Genomic DNA, 23,141 nt, shown 5'->3' on the forward strand with positions numbered 1-23,141 from the left:
AACAGTTTTTCTTCCCTGAACATTGAATATGTGACCCTATATCTTGTTTCCTGTACACTATTCAAACCCCAGATCCTATCCTGAGACTCCTTGACCATCCAGCCCCAGTCCACTCTGCTTCCCAGTCTACCTACCTAACTGGTCCCTGTCTCTACTTCCAACTCCTCCATTTCCTGAGCTCCCTGTTCTCCATTCTCTATCCAACTTCCCTCTGCTATTTAATCAGGCAGGTCCTTCATCTATGGTGGGTGGATATCAGCAAAGGGAGGGAGTTATTAACACTACAGGAAAGGCAGCCCCTCTACCTCCCTTTCATGTTCGCCAAAGTATGTGCACTCTAAAGCTTCCCAAAGAAAAGTTCATCAGAATTTTTTTTTAATATGGGCAAAACAACATCTTTGTTTAACCACAATCTCAGAAATAGCTTAATTTTTTGGATAGCATGTAGTATACATATATTCAACATAAGACAGACCCCCTGCCATGAGGAAAAAGATGAGCCCAAATGCTTTAATTCTGGCTAAGTTAAAAGCAACTGAAAGGAAGTGTTAGACAACCTTCATAATACCTAGTGGTAAAAGCCCATTTTATAAAATATCTAGTATTATGGCTGCAAAGAAAAGAATGGAATAAATTAGCGATTAAAAAGTATAATTAAACTTCTATGTGTCATAACAAAATACTTTATCATTGGCAAATCAACTTTCCCATCATCCAAAATCCAGTAGGAAACTTTATAGTATTCTATTTGTTTAAAAAAAAAAAGAAAGAAAAAAAGAATTGTAGGTTTAAAAATTCACTCTGTAAACACATATTTGAACAGGTAAGAAACACTATGGAGTTTGCCAAATAATAAGAATCCAACAATTTATTCAAAAGAAACATACTTTAGCGCTGCTTGTATTCTAAAATGTGTACATTCATGGTCAGAGCAATTATAAAAACTTACTTGCTCCTGCAGTATTTTAGCTTGAAAATACCAAAAGTTTAAGTTTCAGTTGTCCCCATTTTATAGTTGACAAGTAATTTTATCTTCCCTCCAGCCAAACACATCTACAGCTAACAAACAATCATGCAAGAGAAGGCAGTTTAGTGCATTGCTTCCAAGGCTGTGGGTTGCTACTGGGCTCCAAAAGGTTGTGACCACCCTCCGCCCTTCCTTCAGGGCTAGACTACACAAGAGTCTTAATGAAACAGAGTTGTAAAAAAGGCTGACAGTCAACAGGTTCTATTGGCTATGGCACTGAACAGGGAGTAATGAAATTTAGGGTCTCTTCCTGGCTCTGATTGTTGTTGGACCCTAGGCAAATCACTTAATTTCTTTCTCCTCTTAACATTTGTTTAGTCTACTAAGGATGTAAGCACACCAGGGCAGGGAGCAGTTCATTTGGAATGGACTTTGCTCTAGCTGTGGCCTTCAAGTACTACTGTAAAATTAATATTACTATTATAATTCAAAGAGAATGAACAGTAAGTAAACCAGCAGCTTCACTTCTAAAATGGTCCTAAAGTTTCACTTAAGTTTTGCTTTTAAGGCTACAAAATTTGCTTTGAAACAGGCATGGAAGGGTGTGTGTGTGTGTGTGTGTGTGTGTGTGTGTGTGTGTGTGTGTGTGTGTGTGTGTGTGTGTGTGTGTGTGTGTGTGTGTGTGTGTGTGTGTGTGTGTGCGCGCGCACGCACGTGTGTGTATAAGAAAACCCCCCACAATGAACTGTTAAATCTATGTTAACAACACTTAAAACTTCTCATGGTAATTAAAAAAAATATATAATACAGGCATATTTAAGCATCGCCTACAAACTCCAGAAATCCCTTTGCTTTCACAAAATATACACCTTATAAATATCTGCCCTATAAATTATCAGTTAAATACTTCTTTTGCTTTCCCCTTCACCTCAGAAAATTTGTAATCCTGCATTTCCCAGATACATGTCTTTTAAACCAAACTCCATCCAAATGTAATGGTAAGATTCCATAACAAGACCCAAAGAAACGTGTATGCACAACAGGATCTGAAAACAGCTAGTAGCAACAATGATGGATTTAAGTTATTAACAGATCAAAAAAAGATGGATGGTGGTCTGCTTTTCTTAATCTACATCATCATCTAGATCTATTTAAAGATATGTGGTGCACTAACAAAGTTAGTTAAGGTTTCGATAAAATCAGTAGAATAATCTGCCCCGTTACACTGAGTCTGTATCGATCAATAAAATCACTTGTACTAGGAAAGTACTGTTAAGTACTGACAATCCCAGCCATTAATATTATTTAACACTCTGCTCACAATCTTTAATGAGGACAAAGGACATTTTGTCTTTTTACACTTAACATACCACTGCTTCTGGAGCTTTTTACAGATACAGTTCAACCTTGTTTATTGAAGACTAAATGCTGGCTGGGGTGGGGAGAGAGAGAAGACACTGAATAATTTTGGATAATTGAGGGGATTTTCAATTTGTTTAATAGATTTTGGGTGACAAAAGCTTCTTTTTTGGATAATAGGCTGTTTCAGATAAAATAGCAGTTAAAATTGCAATTCACAATACTCAAGATCTACCCTCTCTGTCCCCTTATAAAACTCAAAGCACAGTATCCATCTTCAGTTAAAACGAAATCCCATGCCAGAAAAAAGAAACAGATATATAAATATCTGTTGTCATGTATTTGATGGAGAAAAGTTTTTTTGGTTTTTTTTTAAAAGCCAATTAATTATTAAATTGGAATTACACTACAGCAGAGGCTGTGTGGTCAGAGCCTGGAAAGAAAGGACTATTTATAGATTTTGAACTAATTAATTAATGATACTGAGAAGTCATAAAGAGAATCTTATCCAGTTCTTAGCCTCAGAGATGATGAACATGTGAAATAGAGCCTCATGGGGAGAACTATAGGTCAGGAAGATACTCTGGGCTTTAAGGCAATGAAGGAATAAATGGATAAACACCTTAAAATGTGCAGTCTGTTCAGTTCAACACGATAATTATGACTTCTAAATATACTGCTCATTATTTTCTATGTGTAATCTAAACCACTTAGACTCATAAGAGTTTTACAACAGCTGTCACACAGTAGCATCTGAAATTACATAAATTCCCATTATATTTAGAATGGGATTCATGTTGACCTTTCCATTTTTATACTGGTGATACCACTACACATACAAACCCCAGTTCAAAGTACTTTAGTAACATGAAATTTGTTTAATGAACCTTAAGCACATACTTAAAGTTAAAATCATTGGGACTTATGCACATAGTAGCCAGGTACAGACTTTACACTTTTACCAGTATAAAGGGATCGGAAACCAGTCTATACCCGTGACCGAACAGAAGTATGTCACACAGACTGCTTTAAAAATGGCAGAACCAGGTCTAAGATTTGTCCCCACCACCACCAAAGGGCAAACTTGTGTTCTGTTCACTACTGATCTAAACTATGCTGCTTGCAGAAAACTGTACAACTTGGATCTATTCTCCCTGAGGCTTTTTGAATGTCTCTACCTAGCCACTAAATGCTCTGAGAAACAGGGAAGATTTGCTGAATTGGGGCTAATATGGAGTCTTTTCCTCTGTATATCAAGGATGGGAAGTGTAATAGTTATGAACACTAATAAAGTTAAATACACATGACGTAAATATACCTTCATGGGGTCAATGAGTAATGATATGTATCCAATTTCTGTTACCTGACATAATCTGTTCTAGATCGGTAGAAACAATACATAAATAGCTTGTTTCTATGTATTTATCTTTCAATAACTTTATAGAGTTATATAGGTATAACGATACAGGTTCACTGACTTTCCATCCCCATAGATACTGATGGGGCAGTTTAAAAAAGTTATAAAGAACCAGAAACAATCTACCCTAACTAAAATAATTATTGATAATGTCCTTTCTTTCCATATATAAAACTGGTTCACAGACTTTCTTTCCCCATAGACACTGATGGACAGATGAATGAATAAATAAATAAATGTATGTATATCGTGTAAAATTTATTTTATATGTATTTAAAATATATATATTTTCAAGCTGACTATCAGTACCTATGGGGATGGAAAGTCTGTGAACCTGCTATATATATAAAGAAGAGGACACTGTTGATAATTATTCTAGTTAGAGTGGATTGCTTCTGGCTCTTTATAACTATGAAAAACTTCAAGTGATTCCACTGACTGAGATAATATCCACTCTACATACAGGACACACAAAAGGCAAAAGCGGTTTTGGGATGCATCAATAGAAGCATTAGGTGCAGCAGGTGATAGTGCCTCTCTACTCAGCACTGGTTAGGCTTCATCTAGAGTATTGTGGCCAGTTCTGGGCTCCCCATGTTAAAAAGGATGTGCAGAAGTACAAGAGGGTCCAGAGGTGGGCAACAAAGATAGTAAGAGGCTTGGAAAACAAGTCATACAAGGAGAGTCTAAAGGAGCTAGGCATGCTCAGCTTGTGCAAAAGGCACTTAAGAGGGGACATGACTATCTTTAAATATCTGAAGGGCTTCCATAAAGAAAAGAGAAAACAACTTTTCTCTCTTGCTGCAGAGAGAAGGATGTGGACCAATGGGTTGAAATTGAAGCAAAGTAGGTTTAGATTGGATACCAGGAAAAACTTTTTAACTGTTAGAATAGTGAGGCAGTGGAATAGACTGCCTAGGGAAGTTCTGGACTCTCCATGAGTGGAGATGTTCAAGAAGAGGATGGACAGCCACTTTTTGGGGATGATCTAGGTGTACCTATGCCTACGTTCTACTATGGGCATTTCCCATGCTTCTGGGCTTAGCTAGTTTCCCCTTCCCCTCCTTTCTGCTACATGTGTCAGGGTGTTTCCTCAGGCATTGGGTGCTGGACACAGTCAAGGTTGCATATTTTGAATGGGGTGTGCCAGTGCTCCTGCTGGAACTTAAAACTGGAGGTTTCTGGATACAGGGCTTGCCTCTCTGCTCAGGGTCAGATCAATCACCATATTTGGGGTCAAGAAGGAATTTTACCTCAAGATCAGATTAGTATGGACAGGGGAGGGGGGGTGCCTTCTTCTGTAGCAGGGAGCATGGCCTTCTATTTGGGATCTCTTGAATTTACATTAACAACCTTTTATAGAAGCAGGACACTGGCTGCTCTGTTTCCCTTGCTTTACCTGTGGCAAGTTAGAGTGTTATGTCTTGTGCTGTGTCAGGGTTGACGGTAATTTAACAAAGAGTTTAGATTATGAATTGTATAGGACAGTTTGGATAAGAATGATCCTGCCTCAGGCAGGAAGTTGGACTACATGACCACTGAAGGTCCTGTACTAGCTAGGGGTGTGTGAAACGGGCCATATTTGATTCAGATTCGGCCTGATTCGGGGACAGTGATTTGATTAATTGATTTGGATCACTGACCCCGATTCAATTTGGCCAAATCCAAATCTGAAGAATCAGCTATTCGGCCATAGACACAGCTTTAAATGTTTTTTCTACATACCTCAAAGTACCAGGCATGGCTTGTGAATGCTGCAATTCTGGGGCACATGGAGCGTTCCACTGGAGTGTGTGTGTGGGGGGGCCTTCTGCATGCTCCCCAGCAGATCTGAAAGTGGACTGGAAGTGCTTCTGGTACTTCCAGGTCTGCTGCCGAGTGTGCTGGGGAGCCCCCCATGCTCCTGTGGGACGCTCCATCCACACCAGCATCTCTGCATTCACAAGCCGCCTGCTACCTTGAGGTATATAGAAAAAAATATTTAAAGCTGTGTCTGTCTGAATCTCTGGTTCTTTCCGAATCAATTTGGAGGGTTCTAATTTAATTCAGAGAAATAAAAGGGTCTCCTGATTCAATTCATATCTAGAGATTCAGCCACCGAATTGGGCTGAATCTCCACCAAATCAAATCAGGGACCAATCAGTTTCACACAGCCCTGGTACTAGCCCTACTTCTCTATGATTCTAAGATATTATGACATTCCAATCTGTTCTGCTTTGTAACACTTCTGGTGTGTTACTCTAGAGTTAACTTTCACAGTTATATTTTAATTCACACTTACAGAGAAAGAAAAAAAATGGGTTAGATAACTCCTTGTGTCATAAAATCCTATTTTCTGTTCCTTCTGAAGTCAAGTGGACATTGAAGCAATATTTATCAGACAGAGAACAGCAGAATAGTCCCTCTATTCAAAGACAGAGAGCCCTATCTTATACACAATATAGAACAATCATGTGCACTGATGGAGATGGACCAGGTGACTTTTCTATCTTAATACACAGGCCAACCTTATTCACTTATTCAGGGTGAAAAGAGTGAAAAAAAATGATCAACTAATAAGGGAATGCTGTGGTCTTCATCTTCAGAAAAGTCAGAGCATTCCTTTAAGCAGCTCAGAGCAATGAAAACTATAAAGTAGCGCACAATTACATCTCTCACAAAAAAGTGCTGGAGATACCTTTGCCTTCAAAAGTCATATGCAGTGAAGGAGAAAGTTAAGAAAAGAACTGAAAAAAAGTTTGTCTTCCTTTCAGACTCAGAAACAGGGAAGGGTGACTATGAACCTCTTCCTCTTAATAGAATGACTTTGGAAGATCCACCCTTAAAAAAAATGTAACTTATTAAAATTAGTAACAGGCTCTGAATAATTTCTCATTTTTCCCAAGATGTTTAATAGGCGCAATACAAAATCCCAAAACATAAGAAGTAGAGATCTCTCGTTCTTGTCCCATTTCTGAAACAGCTGCTTGATTCAACAAATCTTTTTTTTTCTTGTTGATGGTCAGGGTAACTCAAGCTTGCTTTGGGAGCTTGAGGTGAAAGATAATTACTTCTAGAAAATGAGTTATTTTATTAGTGAGGTTTGTACTGAAAAGCAAAAGTGCATGTACATTTAGGGCATTTTACACTCTGAGAGCCGCTCTAATTGAAGCATTGTAGCTTCTTGTGTATCAGTATCCCACACTTCAAAATAGCAGTATTTAAAGCTGCCATTGGCATCGAATGAGCTTTAGTTCAAGCACCCCTGCCACCATTCTGAAGTGCAGAGATGCTGGTAAATGAGATGTGGAGGCTGGTTGGAACATGGTACTTACTATGTGTCAGCAAACTTGATTTACAATGCACTGTAATCAGCGCATCGGAGCAGCCTTGTAGCTCATCTATAGGTAACCTTAGAGTTTATAAACAAACAAACAAACAAACGAAATCTACATACATTTTTGCTTTTCAATATACACACACATATACATACGTACACACACATACATACATATGAGGGACAGAGAGAGAATTATAAGTAGTAATATTTTAAGAATATTTTGTGGACTTTTTGTACATTTAATTTTTTTCAGGGTCCCTTCCCCGCCTTAATTCTAGATTTATTTTCTTTCTTTCTTTCTTTCTTGAGCAACTTTATTGGAAATTTCAAATACAAAAAGAAATAGGTTGCATTTCTCCTCAAGGGTGAAGAGCTGCCCAGAATATGTCATTCATCACAAATGTCTTGTTATCTTGGCTACATGATGTGTCAAATTATTATGCTTCCTCCTAAAGTCTTTTTTAAAAGAGATATCTTATATCAAATGCTAAAACTGACAGAAGTAAAAACATATACAGAACTTTACGATAGCTTATGAAGTAACATGTTCAGATTTCCCAATGGGAAAAAAAAACAACTATTGTTAAAGTTTGAGAGTAGTAGATACTTGGAAAAAAATATGAAGCGACCTTCTTAGAAAGACAGGCTATCTTGTAATTCCCTTTTAAGTTAAAATACAGATGGAATTTAATATACAATACAAAAATCATTACTTCGATATTTTAAAACTGAAGTCAAATGGATAGTTATATAAATCACCATGCTCCTGAGAATCCACTAACCTTTCAAAATGTTCTTGCACCTCTTGTGCTTAGAGTAGATTTAGCTTTATGAAAATCTAAGAATATGCATTTTACTCAGCAGTTATCTACTTTACAAAAGCAAGCAATTTTATTTAAAAGTTGCCCCCTCTTGTTTGGTTACCAGAACCAGTGTCTCAAATTACCATAATTCCCATTTGTGGTATATTTTTAAATATAACAATCTTCCAGAAAGGAACTGGAAAGAAAATTAATATCTGCAGATATACTGGGCCTAACTAGAAATGCATCAAAAAGGAGTGGAAGATTCCTACTCTCTGCTGGTATATGAAAAATATATTAACCATCATAAATTCTAAAGCTGATCTGATCCAACATGGTTGCAAAAACAGTAGAAATTTACTTTCAGTACATTTATGTTGAATTCTTCAATTTTCACAAAGCTCAACTTTTAAATACGGTTGGAGCAATTACTTAAATCAAGGAAGTAAAACAGCTTTAGAATACAAAATCTCAGTTTATTTATAGCATCAGCAGAACCTTTTTGGTTTTTAAAACTTTTTCTTTCATATACATTTCTATACATATTATCCAAAAGTAGCATTGATTTTTTTTTTTATCCCAGTTTTCTGTTTAGAGCAAGGGGTGGCAACCCCCGGCATGCATGCCAGAGCACGGCATGTGAAGACATTTTGCTTGTCATGCCAGCTCTCTTCATAAAGGTTGTTTCAGACTTGAGGTTTTATTGAAGTAAAACCTCGGTGGTGGGTAGCAGGCACCTGGGCTTTGGGCATCTGTGGTTGCAGGCGGCTGCACCGGAGCCTCTGGAGCCTTGGCCTAGCTTGTTGCTGGTGGGGGGTACATGTGCGCCTCAGGGCAGATGGCAGGGGAGTCAAAAGGGTCCCAATCCTTCTTGTGGCAGTGCAGCCCTGGCCCCTTCCCCTCAATCTGCCCAAAGGCGTGCATGCACGCACTGGCAGCAATGAGCCTGGCTGGGGCTCTGCAGACCCCAGTGTAGCTGCTTGCAGATTCCCAGCTGTCTGCTCAAAGTGACATCCCAATGCACTTAAAGTAAAAAGAAAACAAAAGAAAAAAATCCATCTGTGATTCTCTTTGTAGTGTGCGAGGCCTTATTTATTGTCACCAGGTAGTTATAGTTTTGGTATTTTTGAAAATTTGGCATTTACTGTAAAAAAGAAACAAAAAACTTTTATGATTATTAACCGTAATAATATGGAGCATGTACAGCCAAGTACACCAAGCAGCACGCCCCCCCCCTCCCCCCAATCATTTGTTTGCCTGGCTTACCAGCATCTTACAAGTACATGTGTCGGGTTTCTTGGCACTCTGCCCAGAAACGTTGCCAACCCTTGGTTTACAGGTTTGAATTTGGATGCAGTTTGCTAGGTCAACTCAAAAGAACCACCAGTTGGAGTCAAATTAGGAAACTGATTTTATGAAGGTGGCCTTTTGCAGTTACAACTTGCAAAAAAGATAATTATATTTTTTGAACCTGTAACTGAATTGGTTTGTCAGAGGAAGGTTATAAGAATGAGACAATGGGGAAAAAGGTTCTCCCTTCTAGATAATTAAAAGGAAACAACATATCAAAGCTCATAAATCTACCCTCTATCTTCAAAACTGGACTCCAGCTTGCAGATCTTATGACAGAAGCTCAGGTGGGAGAGAAAAATGGATGCACCTTCCCTAGGGGCAAGAAATCTTGACAGAGGTTTTCACATCTGTTTCAGTCCTTGGCAATTTCAGGGAGGACCTCATAGTAATGAACACATTTTCAAAGAATATCCACGTTTTAGAGAATTTTATAACGGAGTTCAAAAATACTTTTCAGATTTCTAGATTGCTTAGAATGTAAAACAGATCTTCTCAATAGTTTTAATAAGATCTATATTTTATTTTGAAATTTGTGTTCCTGAAACTGCTGGAATGCTGATTCTGTTGTGTATGTTGCATCAGGCCTTTAAGTAGAAGAATGACTGACTTCTAAAATCCATCTTTCTCTAAGAGAAAGCAGGACAGATTTGTATCTTATAGACTAGCCAATATGTATTACTGTGTGAGCATGCACGCATGCACAGAGTGCAAGTTTTTGGAGCTGAAGCTCACTTCAGATGCTGTCACAGATGCGATCTACTTTGGTTAGTCTATAAGGTAAAAATCTATCCAGCTTTCTACTTTATTTCCGAACTAGCATGGTTAATTAAATCTCTCTCTAGGAACCAGAACAGCCCTTTTCTTGTTTTTCTTAATATGAAAAGATCCAAAAACACTTTACTCTATTTCTAGATTTTAAATGGTTCTGCCTCTTGAGTGAATGCTTGGAGATCAAATGGAATTTCTCCATTTGGTAGAGAAAGGATGGTATTGTAGAGAAAAAAGATATCAAATTGAGACTCAAGAGATCTGCGTTTAATTCCCAGCTCTGCTAGGTATTTCCTGTCTGACCTTGAATTCTCTCTCTGAGAATTAATTCCTCCTGTGTAATGTGAGGATCATACTACTTTCTACGTCACAGAGCACTGTGAGGATAAGTTCATTAGTTTGGTGCAATCAGATGTCACAATAAGAAGGAGCCACACACAGTACCTAGAAAGACTGAAAGCATTTTAGCATTAATAGCTGCATAACTTAAGGTCACCAATATTAACACTACTGCTTTAAAGAGCAACCAGTTCATTTTATAGTACTTTCTTTCAGACAAATCTCAGCCCTTAAATTCACTAAAAAATGTTTTATCAATACCAGTGCTCACAGCAGCCCTTCACTGAAGCCAGAACAAGGTACTTTCAGGTTAAGGGAAGGTACTGTTTGTCCATGCATATGTACAGAGCGGTTCAAGAAGTCCTACAGCACTGTGTTATACTAGACAGTTTTCAGGCACAAATAGATATTTTTTCAGCTCTGTTGCACAATGAGTTAATGTGCAGTTTGCCATAAGCATGCACCTTTTTGAGCATTCTGCTTTTCATCTAAAATTGGCAATTTTGCATTTTGATTCTGAACTATGGATGCCACTTTACACCTAACCACTGCTAACTATGCCTGTAATCTTACTGGGACTGATGCTATCAGCAAACAATGAGATTTCTTTTGCCCAAGGGAGTTAGAAAAGATCTATTCTGTTGAACTTTAAAAGGCAAAACTAGCAAAGGGCAAGCCTCTAGGGAAGTAAAATTGGATGACAACAACATCTAGTGTCAGCTTCCTTGGACAAGGAAATCACCTCAACTCCAAATCAGCAGAGGGCAGGTGGTTATATCAGAGAAATTCCCATTATCAATTCATTGGAGATGAGATCCATAAGAACGGCTCTTCTGAGACTGAATCATTTATAGCTAATATGCATCAGGACTGACAACATGGTGGTGACTGCTTGAACAAACTAATAGATGGGATCTCTCTCTGTTACCTACCATTGGAATCCCAACAATTTTTCTAATGACCAAAATAAACACCACTGTTAGTAAAGTAGCTTTATCTGAAAGATCTAGTTATACTGATGCACAGCCTTCCAGGAGAAAATGGAGACATTTCAGGCAATCAGAATTTCTTTAGCTGTGCTATTAAAGGAGATTTCCATTTCAGTACTAATCTCTACAAAAGGCCAAAAGACCAGTCAAAGATTACCCAGTGGAGTCAAAGAAAAAAACATGCAGGAAGCAACAGATGCATTCTTCATCCCCAGGACTCCTAATTTATTCTGTGGTTTTCCATGCTTGCCTCTAATTCCTAATGCTCTCACCAAGGTAAAATGATTAAACCCTGAGTCGTCTAAACAAGATGGTCTTAGACATACTGACTTAACCCAAATGGTCTTAGACTTTAAAAGTAATATACATCAATCCTTTAGCCTTTCTTCACTCAGTTAGAGACTTTCCATACCAGGGATCCTGCTCACAATGATATCACCTAATCTGCCCCAATAGTGTAAATCTGTTAACTATGAAATCGCTTATTTACACCTCTAAATGTGGGCATTTATAGCATAATTCACATATTAGTTCAATTTAAAATTGCTCTCTAATCATAATTTATCAGACAGCATTGGCTATTATCAGTATCTACTCAGACTATTAATTCTGAGTCAGAAATATCTCGGTTTTAGTCTCTGTTCTGTCACTTGCCAGCTCTTGGACTCTGATTTACCATTTGTGTCCTAGTTTACCCATTTATAAAATTGAAATAGTCCCCAGCTATCTTGTGCTAGATGTAGTCATGGAAATCTTGGAGAAGTGCTATTTATTATTACTATATAAACTGACCTAAATGCTAAACAGGTATTTTAACTTATTAGCTAGATGCCCCATAATATTATAAAGGAAAAATTTAAGTTTCAATATTATACTGTAAATGTGACATTCATTTAAAACAAAACAAACATCAATCTTGTGCCCTTCCAGACAGAAAATCAATCCTTTATGAAAAGATAAAAAGTCCTCTCACAGCTTTCAAAATCAAGAAACAAATAAGTAACCTAGTGAACTTTGAACCTATTGTAAATACTGATTAAAATTAAGAAAAATGTAAATATTTGTATAAATCACCTTCTAAAAACCTCTGATTAACAATTTAAAAATTATTAAAAAAACAACAAAGAAAGGTATCTAAGGTGGCTGATTTGTAACAGTTTATGCTTAAATCATGTAAGACACCGGGTTGATAATCTACAGTCAATGGGAAATGTTCCATCCACTGGAGCTACAGAATTTTCCATTACTGGTTATGGAGTTGGTTTCACAGATTCATAGAAGCAGGGTCGGAAGGGACCTTGTAGATCATCAAGTCCGGCCCCCTGCCCTGGGCAGGAGAGAACTGAGCTCAAATGACCCCAGCCAGTTAGACATCAAACCTCCTCTTAAAGACCCCCAGGGTAAGAGCCATCACCACTTCCCTTGGAAGTTGGTTCCAGATCCTAGCAGCCCTGACTGTGAAGTAGTGCCTTCTAATGTCTAGTCTAAACCTACTCTCTAACAATTTGTGGCCGTTATTCCTTGTTACCCCGGGGGGCGCTAGGGGGAACAGGGTGGTTATTTTTTTGCACACTGGCCATAGATTAAGAATAACATTCCTTCCTAAATAGTTGATCCATATATTGCTACCTGGGGCTCTAATCTAGTTATCTGAATATTTCATGAAAAAAATCAAGAAGTACTATAAGCCATATAAGACAGCGACTGATACAGGTGAATATTTACTTATGGACTGCATTGTATACAGCATATATCTGTAGTAATGAGTTGATACACCACAGCACAAAAACAATGCTGTGGCTGTGACATCTGTGTAAAACATCTATTGTTTTATAAGACTTGAATAAATTTATATTTTTTCCAACTGTATATTATTCTGTAATAATCTGCTAATTCAAATAATTGCTGATACTCTACAGCTACAAATAGAGCAGATGACAATGGTAACCATCAAAGCAGATTTAAACATTAAATCTCTGCTATTTTTAACTTGTACACAAGTCTTTCAATATTAATTTAAAATTGTTTTTGAATATAAACAGTTGAATACGAATATTTAAATATTAAAAAATGAATGCAAAAATTAACCACTTAAATATGTGACGTGATAGACTTCATTTGAACCATCCTGGTACTAAGGAGTTTGGAAAATCAGAATACTTCAGTACCTTAACATGGACTTGGAAGCTTAAAAAAATTAAGCTCTGATGTTTTTTAACATCTTGTCTAAAATTTCTTTTCCTGTTTTCTTCCCTGTTTGCAAACATACTTTTATTGTTTTTTTCCAGATGAATGTAAAGGCTAATTTGTTTCTTTCCCTAAAAGTGCCTATTACTGACTATGTGTGTGTGAGAATGTAAGTTAACTAACTCTTCCAGTTACAAGCTGGGTGCAACTCTCCAGTAGAGGGAGATATTCTCTTTATAGTTCCCAGCAATTAAAGAATGATAATTTTACCCCCAATTCCATCCTAATAAAAAATAGCCACCCCAAAATATAAATAAATGTTAAGGCTCAGGAATAATATTTTGTTATGGGTAATTTTAAATGGATGATATTTTATACATAAGTTCACAGTGTGTATACTGATGGATAAGCTTATATAGTAAGTACTGTGTAGTAATAGTTACAGTAGATTATACTATGACTTTTTCCATAGAAATAATTAACAGAAAGGTTCCATTAGGTCTAAAAATATGAATGCCTTCAAAAAGTGAAACTTGCTGCATCCACAGAACTAACAGTCATTCCTTAGTTGCTTTTGACAATACAACACACAAAAAGAAAAAAAAAAGAAAGTTTCTGCATAAGAGTAAATATGATTAAATAAACCTAAGAGTCTGTTTCCCATGAAACATTTATTCTGTTTCAAAATAATCTAAAACAGAACAAAGCATATGCAAATGTTCTGATCCAATCAATATTAAATACATATTAACCATGAAACAAATCTCTAAGTTTTAAGTTAGTCTAAAACTAAATAAAAACAAAGTTTCAAAACTTTTTTGGGGGAGATACTCTAAAAATAAAGTCAGGTTCCTTTTCCCTGCAAATTTTTCTAAAATCTGGAAGAAATTTCAATAATCTGTCTAGGAGGCATTGTTCATTTTTTTTAGTAGAGAATGTTTTATGTGATACATGGATTGCAGCAGGAATTCCAGTGGTTAATGACTAGATAAGTAAATATTAGAACTAACAGCTAGCTTTCTTATAGCTCCTTGTATCATTAGATCTAATACCTTAGAAAGCAAAGTATCATTAGTCTCATTTTACAGATGAGAAACTGAGGCACAGGAAAAGTATATGACTTTTTACCCAGTAGATCACTGGCAGAGTGAGAAACAGAACTCAGTCCTCTAAGTCCCAGTCCCTTGTTCAAACTATTAAAGTCTGTTGACCAACTTGACTTGTAGCTGTTGACAAAGGGTAACTTCTAGCTCCTTATAATGGAGCTGAGACTTAAACTAACAATTAACTATTTTGATCTGAAGTGTTTAAACTACTCCAGATACTGCAAATCAATTCTGAAAATGAATGCACCTCCTTCATGCATGCTGTTGAAAGAGACTCACCTGTAAATATAATTCCAAACCTTGTCGCCGCTGCTCCAGGACCTTAGGGACCCAGTTCCTTACATGCTTTGAGGGGATTTCTGGAGTTCTGATAAACTTCTTGAGCTTCAGGTGAACAACAAAAAACAAATGAAAAAAATGAACATGTAAACACTCTAGTACTGTAAACAGCATTCATACTGAAGGTAAGAGCAAATAAGAAAAAACAGCCCATCACATTTTTTGATTATTTAACAAAAACCTTACAGAGGATTAAAGAGCTGACTTTATTATATCTCTTCAAATACACAGGCTGCAGATCAAAAGTTACCTTAATTGTTAGCTGAACTGAGCTACTGGAGAAGAGTTTTAATCAAATGTTAGCTTAACTGACTTATTGGGAAAGAGGAATCAAAGTGATAAACTTATGGAACAAAGGCTCTAAAACAGTGGTACTCAACCTTCTGGCCCCAATGGACTGGATGAGTGGCATGGGCCCAGTCTGTGGGCTCAATCCTATAAGAGGTACTTGGCCTGGGCCCACATGCTTGATATAGCCCTTTATGCCAGATCTGGCTATGCAATGTAGTGACCTTGTGTGCCTGCCCAGTGGTATGCTGGTGCAATCTAGAACACAGGACCATGTCATCCAGCCTGTGGGATCCAGAAATTCAACATCGGGGAGCTGCCATTAGTGCTCCCCTACTGCCAAATTTTTGGATCCACGGGGAGACCACAGGCTAGATGACACAGCTCCTTAGCCTAGATTTGGCCTGTGGACCAGAGGTTGAACGCCCCTGCTCTGAATAAACAACAGCAGTTAGGTGATTTTAACACTTCAGCACTCCCTCAAATCAACACTTACATGTTCTGGCAAAATGGTTATTTGAATATTGCTTAGTGGAACCTAGTCTATACTCCTTACCAATCCTTTAACAAAGCTCTTTGTCGTAACCTTCCGCTCTGAACACTGCCTCACTTAGGGGCAGATCCTGTAAAGTCCTTAGTACTCTCCAAGTCCCATTGATTGGCACCTTATAGGGTTAGGCCCTAAGAAGTCTGCAAATTACTACACAGGTGGACAACCACTGAACTGGGACTTGAGATGTGAAGTCCTGTCCCTGGTACAGACTTCTTGTCTGATTTTGGGAAAGTCAGAGCATGTCTACACTGCCTCCTTGTCAAGAGTAGCACCACCACTTAGCATCACACACAGTGACTTTAAAAGGAGTGGGCAGCAGCTGTTATTCTGTAACTATGTGTGCATGATCCTGTAGCAATAAAAGCATAACAAAACCGCATCAACTTTGACCCTGCTTCATCCTGCTTCTGCAGCAGTTGCCTCTCCCTTTTTGAAGCCACTCAAAGTACAAGTTCATCCATACCCAAAACCTGACAATCAGGCACAGCTGATAGCTTAGAGGGGTCCTAAAAGAATCCATCCAATCACAGCTCTAAGTCATCCACTCTGCCTAATAGCCAGGCTTGAACAAGGCATTATTTTTAGCAATGGTTCAAGGCTTGACAGGCAAGCGTTACAGACACGGCCTTGCTTAACTTACCACTATCTCAGGCTGTGGATTCACAGATGTTTAGGGTGTTGATAGACATAATTCTTAAACTATTTTAAATGCTGTTTGGACCATAAGTGTCTGGACGTACAAGTTAGTTTAGAATGGTTAAACCTCCTAGAATGTTTCAAAAGTATACCTGGATTATTGGCATTATTGTCAAACAGTCTTTCTTGAACCAGTTCTGTGTTACGTGCACACACTAAGCCTTCTGAGCATCTTTATACATGCTCCAGAGGTGGAGGGGAGGGTCTAATTAGAGTGGCTCTTAGGAGCTGCTTTAATTAAAGCACCTGCTGTGTCTTGTGTATTTAGCGTCCCATGCTTCAAAATGGTGGTGGGGGCACTAACTAAAACTCAGCAAACAAGCTTTAGTTAAAGCACCTCCCTGCTACCATTTTGAAGCACTAGGATGATGAATACACAAGATCCTGAGGCTGCTGGATCCTGCCAATTAGTACACTCCAGCAGACTTGGTTAGTCAAGCCTGCTCCAGCATGCTATACTTACAGCGCCACTGTTGGACCAGGCGTCCCACAGGTCTACAGGCACAATCTGTGACTAGTCAGTCCTCCAGGCATCCCACAGTGCACTTCTCCTACTCCCTCTGCAACCCCTACCTAGCAACTGGTTACTCTAGTATGCAGCCTGTACTGCCTGTGTGTAACCCATGCTGCCCCAGGCTGATTTGGATTTGGAGGGACAGGATGGTTAGATGCATAGGAGGGGTAACACTGTTTCTGGGTTCCTGAGGTGCTGGGTGCTCTGGGGAGCTACCCAATGCCTCTGTAGCTTTTAAACAGCACTTTTCCCCAACCTGCTTGTCAGTTTCATTCCATGGGTGGCAACTGACCAAGCTTCGGGGCATCCTGCCAGGCTGATCTGAGCTGAGGAGGGAGTAGCAGCTAGATGGCTAGAGGGGGTACTCCTACTTCTGCATTTCTGGGGGACTGCCCAAGATCTCTGCAGCTTTGAAACTGTACTTTCCCCCAGGCCAATAGGGTCAATTTTATCCCATTCCCAGCAACTGACTTAGAAACAGAAGTAGCCAACTTGGCCATCTTGCCTTTCCACCCAAAATTAGCCTGGGATACCCCAAAGCCTGGACAATGCTATGAATGAAATTGATGAGCAGCTTGGGGGAAAATGCTGTTTAAAATTTTAGAAGTGGGAGCACCCAGAATATCCAGCTCCCTGGGAACTCAGAAGCAGGGTCCAGGTACCTTCCCACCCCAAGGGAAAGTCTTCCTAAGGCAATAGCCTGAGCCAGAAACCCTGGACAGCCCCCTGGATCATTCAGTCCCCTATGAAGGGAGGAACAGGGGTCCAAGCACTTCCCAACCATCTGGCCACCACTTCACCCCCAAATCAGGCTGTGATACACTGAGCCCTGGAAGGAATGTTAAAAAACCCTTTGAAAGGGCTCAAAATGTTTCTGTATCCACCACCCTCAATTCCCCATTTGTAAAACTTCACTGGGGTTTTGTGTGGTGTTCAGCTATTGCCAGAACAAAAAAAGGTAAGGAAACAAACTGACTGCCACTAAAGTAAAAATTTTAGAATAAATTTACAGACTTTGTGGGGGGGGAAAGGGGGATAAATAACTAACTGGTTTTCCAGAGAACAGACAAACAAAAGTAATGGAGGAAAAAAGCAGATAAACATTAAGTAGAACATAATGTGCAATAAATTATAAAAAAGGAGTAGCAACACTGCTATACAAGCTATCCCTAAGCATATTTCTAACATAATTTCTATAAAATACCTATACAGCAGAGATCAGAAGTGCAACAAAAGTTATACCAGATAATAGCAGAATTTCTTCCACAGGAAAATATATAAAATACCCTTTTCCAATAACAACCAAAATACTTACATTTTTTTTCTCAGTACTAAAAAGCAAAATAACAACTGGAATGGATTCCATTGCATTTTAATAGAAGGTTACATTACACACTCTTTGTGCTGGATATCGCCTCTGAGTAAATGTGAAGTCAGAAAGGCAAGGAAAGAAACTCAAAATTGACTTTGACATGCATGCCCACAGGGGTTTAAGAATTTACATTTCATTTTTGAGCTTCCTGAGATGTCACTATAGCAAAAAGCAGTGCTAGCATATAAACATCTTGGTGATCATAAGTTATGAAGTTTCTACAAGAAAATCTCAATCACTATAGAAACATTTTGCAATTAGCTTATTTCATAAACATAGTAGGTCACAATTAAATGTTTCCCAGTTCTACCAGACTACTACCAAGTGATCTTGAAGTCACGGTAAAAAACCCCATCTTTTCCTTTAAATTTGCCAAGAATCAAAGACGCTATCATCATAGCTGTTGGGATCCATGACAGATCTTGTAGGTGAGTAATGAATTGCTCTAGATGAAGAGAGACAAACCTGAAACAATACAAGCTTCCAGTAGGGCTTAGCTGCTTACAAGATAAATACTCTACGGCTGACACTTCAACTGATGATTAACAATCCTTTTTGCTCTCTCACACTGTTATACAACCAATGCAATCAACAAAGACAGGTAAAAGTGTGTACCACAACTGTGTATGTATGTGCCTATTGCATATAAATACAGAAACCTAAATCATTACAACATATTCATATTTTATTAAATTATCCTTATATTGATATGCAAATGAATATTATATAAGATCTATGTTTGTATGTTACTCAAGTAGTCCCTAAAACTGTTAGATAATGTCTGAAGCTAAATGTATACATTTAATGATTTTTTTATCCGAGGATAATTTTTTAAATATTTTAACTGACTTCAGGACTGTTTGATTTTTCCTTTATTAATATATATTAATAATATATCAGTTTCTGTGGCAGTCAGGAAAGACAGGTCAAATTATAAAAGAAAATAATCACTTTCCAATGTGTGATGGGACAAGAGAATTATACAAAATATTTTTTTTTAAATCAGTTTGAATTTATAAATACTCTTTCTAGTTGACACTGCCAGTTGGAATTTTAAGTATTTTTCTGGACTCATGATTAATAATAATAATGTCATGCATTTCTAATCTCTTTGGTACCCAACCAACAAAGCCAAATAGTCTAAAGAATAAATACCATATTTTCTCGTATACGAGATTACCCCAAAGAAGACATGCACCTTATTTTTGGGCAGGCAGAACAAAGAAAAATATATTTTTTCTAGGATTACAATTGCAGAAAGCAGGGACAGAGCCTAATCTTCAGCTTCCTTTCTCTTTCCTGCCCAAACAAAACCTGTAACTCTAATTGCATCTAAAAACTGGTTTCCGTGGATAAATCTATGAATTTGAAAAGAGAAAAAAAAAAAGCAATCTGCAGGGCTGTGAAACAGAAGGAGAGAGACCAGGAATAGCTAGCAGACAGCAAATTTACCAGGAGAAAAGTTAGCTTGAATACTGGAACATCAAGACCATTAAGAAAGAGAGACAGTCTTTAGCACCTATGGGGTAAAAAACACTGAACCATTAAGTCAACTGTCTTCCTCAGCTGCTTAAATAGAAGTGCTATTAGAGCTGCCTAGAGGAGCAGGAATTAAAGCATGGTGCTTCTATTCTGAACAGAAATTCGTGTTTCCCACTTGAGACACCCCCCTCAATTTCGAAGAGCTGATTTGGGGGGAAAAGATGCATGGGGTATGTAAGTAAATAAGGTATGTAAGCATTAGAAATGGTTTTAGATATACAGCTCTAAAAATTAGCTATTTGAAACTAATGAAGATTTTAGGCAGAAGGCAAGGCAGGCTGGCACCAAAGGCTGCGTCCCCATGAGTGGGAACGTGTGGTTTGTAGTACCTCAAAGCCTTTTGAGGCTCCATGAAACACACGCAGTGCTCATGATTCTGTTTGCCACACTGCATTTTTGCAGTGTGGTGGCAAAATTAGACACCAGGAAATCCTGGTATCTAAAAAACCCGCAGCAGAAAAAAATGGGCTGGCACACATGGCTGCAGCGTGTGCTGCCTGAAACTGGAGCCTGGCTGGCCAGAACCAGGCTCCAACTACCAGCCAGGCTCCACATCCCTGAATCCCCACTGTGCAGCTCAGGGAGGCCCCAGGTAAGACTGTTGGGGCCAGCCCAGGTGCTGGCTCCAGCCTCCTCTACCCCACCCAGGGCAATGTGCCACACACCAGAGTGCGCGTGCAGAGGTGTGCCCGGGGACAACTAGCAGCAGCAAAAATATGTGCTGCTGCTAGCTGTCTTTGGAACAAATAAACAATATTTTCACTGGTGTTCTGAATAAAGATTATCCTATCTGCAACTGGTAATGGAGACCTTCCCCCACATAATGCTGGAATGGCATTGTTTTACAAAATAAATAGGAAAATTCTCCTTTTCTAGGCACACTACTTCTATTTGGCTCTGGTCCATTATGGAAACATCATCAGGCCAGAATGCTTTGAGCTACTGGATGCTTTTAAAAGGGTATTTTTCCCGCAGCATTGGCTTCATAGGCTCAAAGACTAAAGTTTGTATTGTACCTTAAGATTTCTAGGTACATATTCTTCCCTAGTGATTATTATTTAAAAGGGAAATGGGGCTGGGGGCAAGAGCACCATAAAATGCTTGACTGATGTACTGAAAACAAACTGTTACATGGACACCAACACTGGAAGGCCACCATATGATATGCACATTGATTGTTTACATTATAGAAAACAAACTGTTTAAATCAGATGGAATTACTTTAAAGAAGTCTTTCTGCAACAAAAATTGATTGGAAATGAAGTGAACATGCTACAATCCACTGGCTCTGCTTTAAAGAACCTGCAGGGAATGAAGTTGCTCTCAGTCTGCCTTTTTGGCAACTATAATTTTAAAAGGTATTAGCTTTTCTATGGAACAGCTGTCAAGGGAAGTAATTTAAAATTGTGCCCTATATGATATTTATGACAATTTTAAAAAGGTAGTACATCCTTAGTTTAGGGGCCTACCAATAGTATCAGACAGGAATGAGAGTTTTATCTATGGATAGAGAACAGGAGGAAGAAATTTAAGAAAAGTGGAATCTATAGAATCTGTCCAAACCAAACTTTCTCAGACAGTGCTGAAGACTTGCTGGTGTCCATATAGAAAAGAAAAATACACTAATGCAGATTGAGATACTTCTATTTATTCTGGTATGAACAGAAGACATTAAAATTAGGCTAGGAAATGCCTAATATACTATTGCAGCAGAAAACTAAGGTTTGCATTAAGGTTTATGATAAACTGCTGAAGGGAAGAGAATGTGTTAGAAAGTGGTCTCAAAATGGAAGATGCTTGAACACATGAAAAGTTTATATAAATTGTGACAGGAAGAGATGTTAGTGTTTTCAGAGAAAATACTTAAAATTTGGCGAGATTTCTATCCTTTTGGGGATTTGGGAGAATACTTGATATTGGTTCTAACAGTTGATACTACTATAAGGAGTTAAAAAGTCAGTGTTCATAGAAGAATTATTAATACGCTGGCAATGTACAATGGATATATTTATTCTGTAATGAATATAATAAGAAAATACAAGTCACTACTGTTAACGGTGCACTATTTAATCTGAATAGACAATGAGCAGATGAGGTGTAGGATATAATGAAGGTAAGTAACTGAACAGTGAAGCATAAGACGTGCCTTGTTATAGTTGCACACTTTTAAGCTTATTTATTTTACTGCCATTTCTGGGGGAAGAGATGAAAAGACTATCAATCAAAAACAGCTTTTTAAGAGAGAATTTGAAGAGAAGCCATGTTGGCATAAGGCTCCATATGAACAAGGCGAGAATGAGAGAAAGCACTGAATACTGTAGTTGCTCCCAAAACTTGAGTAGAGCAGAGGGAAGTGAAAAATCTCAAAAGGCAGAAAGTTAGACGGGAACTAAATTGTGTAGGGACAAACTGGCAACTTCAGAAATTATAGTAAAATTAGGCAACTAAAACTGGAGGTTATGCATTACTACGTTTGGTAGATTTTGGAAGTAATTTTAGACATCTAGGCTAAATACAAACGGTCAAAAAGCGTGAGGCTGAATCGATTTAACCCTCAGTTTAGTCTAAGTTGTGGAGACTGAACCAAAAAGCAAGTGAACAGACATTAACTTTTGATTCTGGAAATGCAGCTACATGCCTGCAGTAGCCCAGGCCAAAAGCCAGGGGGCGCTAGAGCACTCCTCCCTGCTTGGCTGGAGCAGATTGCTTCAGACAAGACTAGCTCACCCACTCTGCGAGGAAGGTATACAGGGGAGATGCAAAGCGTCCTGGGATGCTGGAGGACTGCAAGTTAACTTAAATGTGGACGGGATCTGGGACAGAAGTTCAATAAACTGATTTAACCTAAATCCATCCATCCAGGCTTATCTTAAACTGGTTTCAGTGACTTTGGAAGCAGTTTATGGACACAGACAGAAGTGCCAATTTTAGCCTTATCTGGCCACAGACAGCAGTTTATGGCCATGACCAAACACAAGTGCATGGCTGCAGACAATTTAAAAAATGGCTGATTGGGTGAAAATCTGACCGCTCTTTGCATGAAGAGTCAGATGAAGACATTTCAAAATAGAGCATCTTCTGTAACTTCTGTCTGCATGGCATCAAGCTGTTTTCAGAATGGGAGGGGGGAAAGGGAGCAGAGGGAATTCAGTTTGGGATTTTTCAGCCCCTGCTGGAAGGTGGGGCAGGTGAACTGGAGCCCGCCCCCCATCTTGGAGGGCTCCAATACA

General features: G+C 38.4%; 1 protein-coding gene across 3 annotated transcripts in view; it reads right to left on the reverse strand.

Annotated features, from left to right (window-relative positions):
* SNX24 (sorting nexin 24) overlaps window positions 1-23,141 on the reverse strand; it is a 147,627-nt gene that overhangs the window by 46,180 nt on the left and 78,306 nt on the right. For all 3 annotated transcript variants that reach the window (XR_002087205.2, XR_009461040.1, XM_006264453.4), the window contains exon 3: window positions 14,887-14,991. Coding sequence is in view for 1 of the 3 variants with exons in the window: in XM_006264453.4 (XP_006264515.1) it covers window positions 14,887-14,991 (105 nt within the window). In the remaining 2 variants the exon portion in view is untranslated. The remainder of the gene's footprint in view (window positions 1-14,886; window positions 14,992-23,141) is intronic.

The sequence above is a fragment of the Alligator mississippiensis genome, chromosome 3 (assembly GCF_030867095.1).
Source record: "Alligator mississippiensis isolate rAllMis1 chromosome 3, rAllMis1, whole genome shotgun sequence".
In the NCBI taxonomy this organism is placed as follows: domain Eukaryota; kingdom Metazoa; phylum Chordata; order Crocodylia; family Alligatoridae; genus Alligator; species Alligator mississippiensis.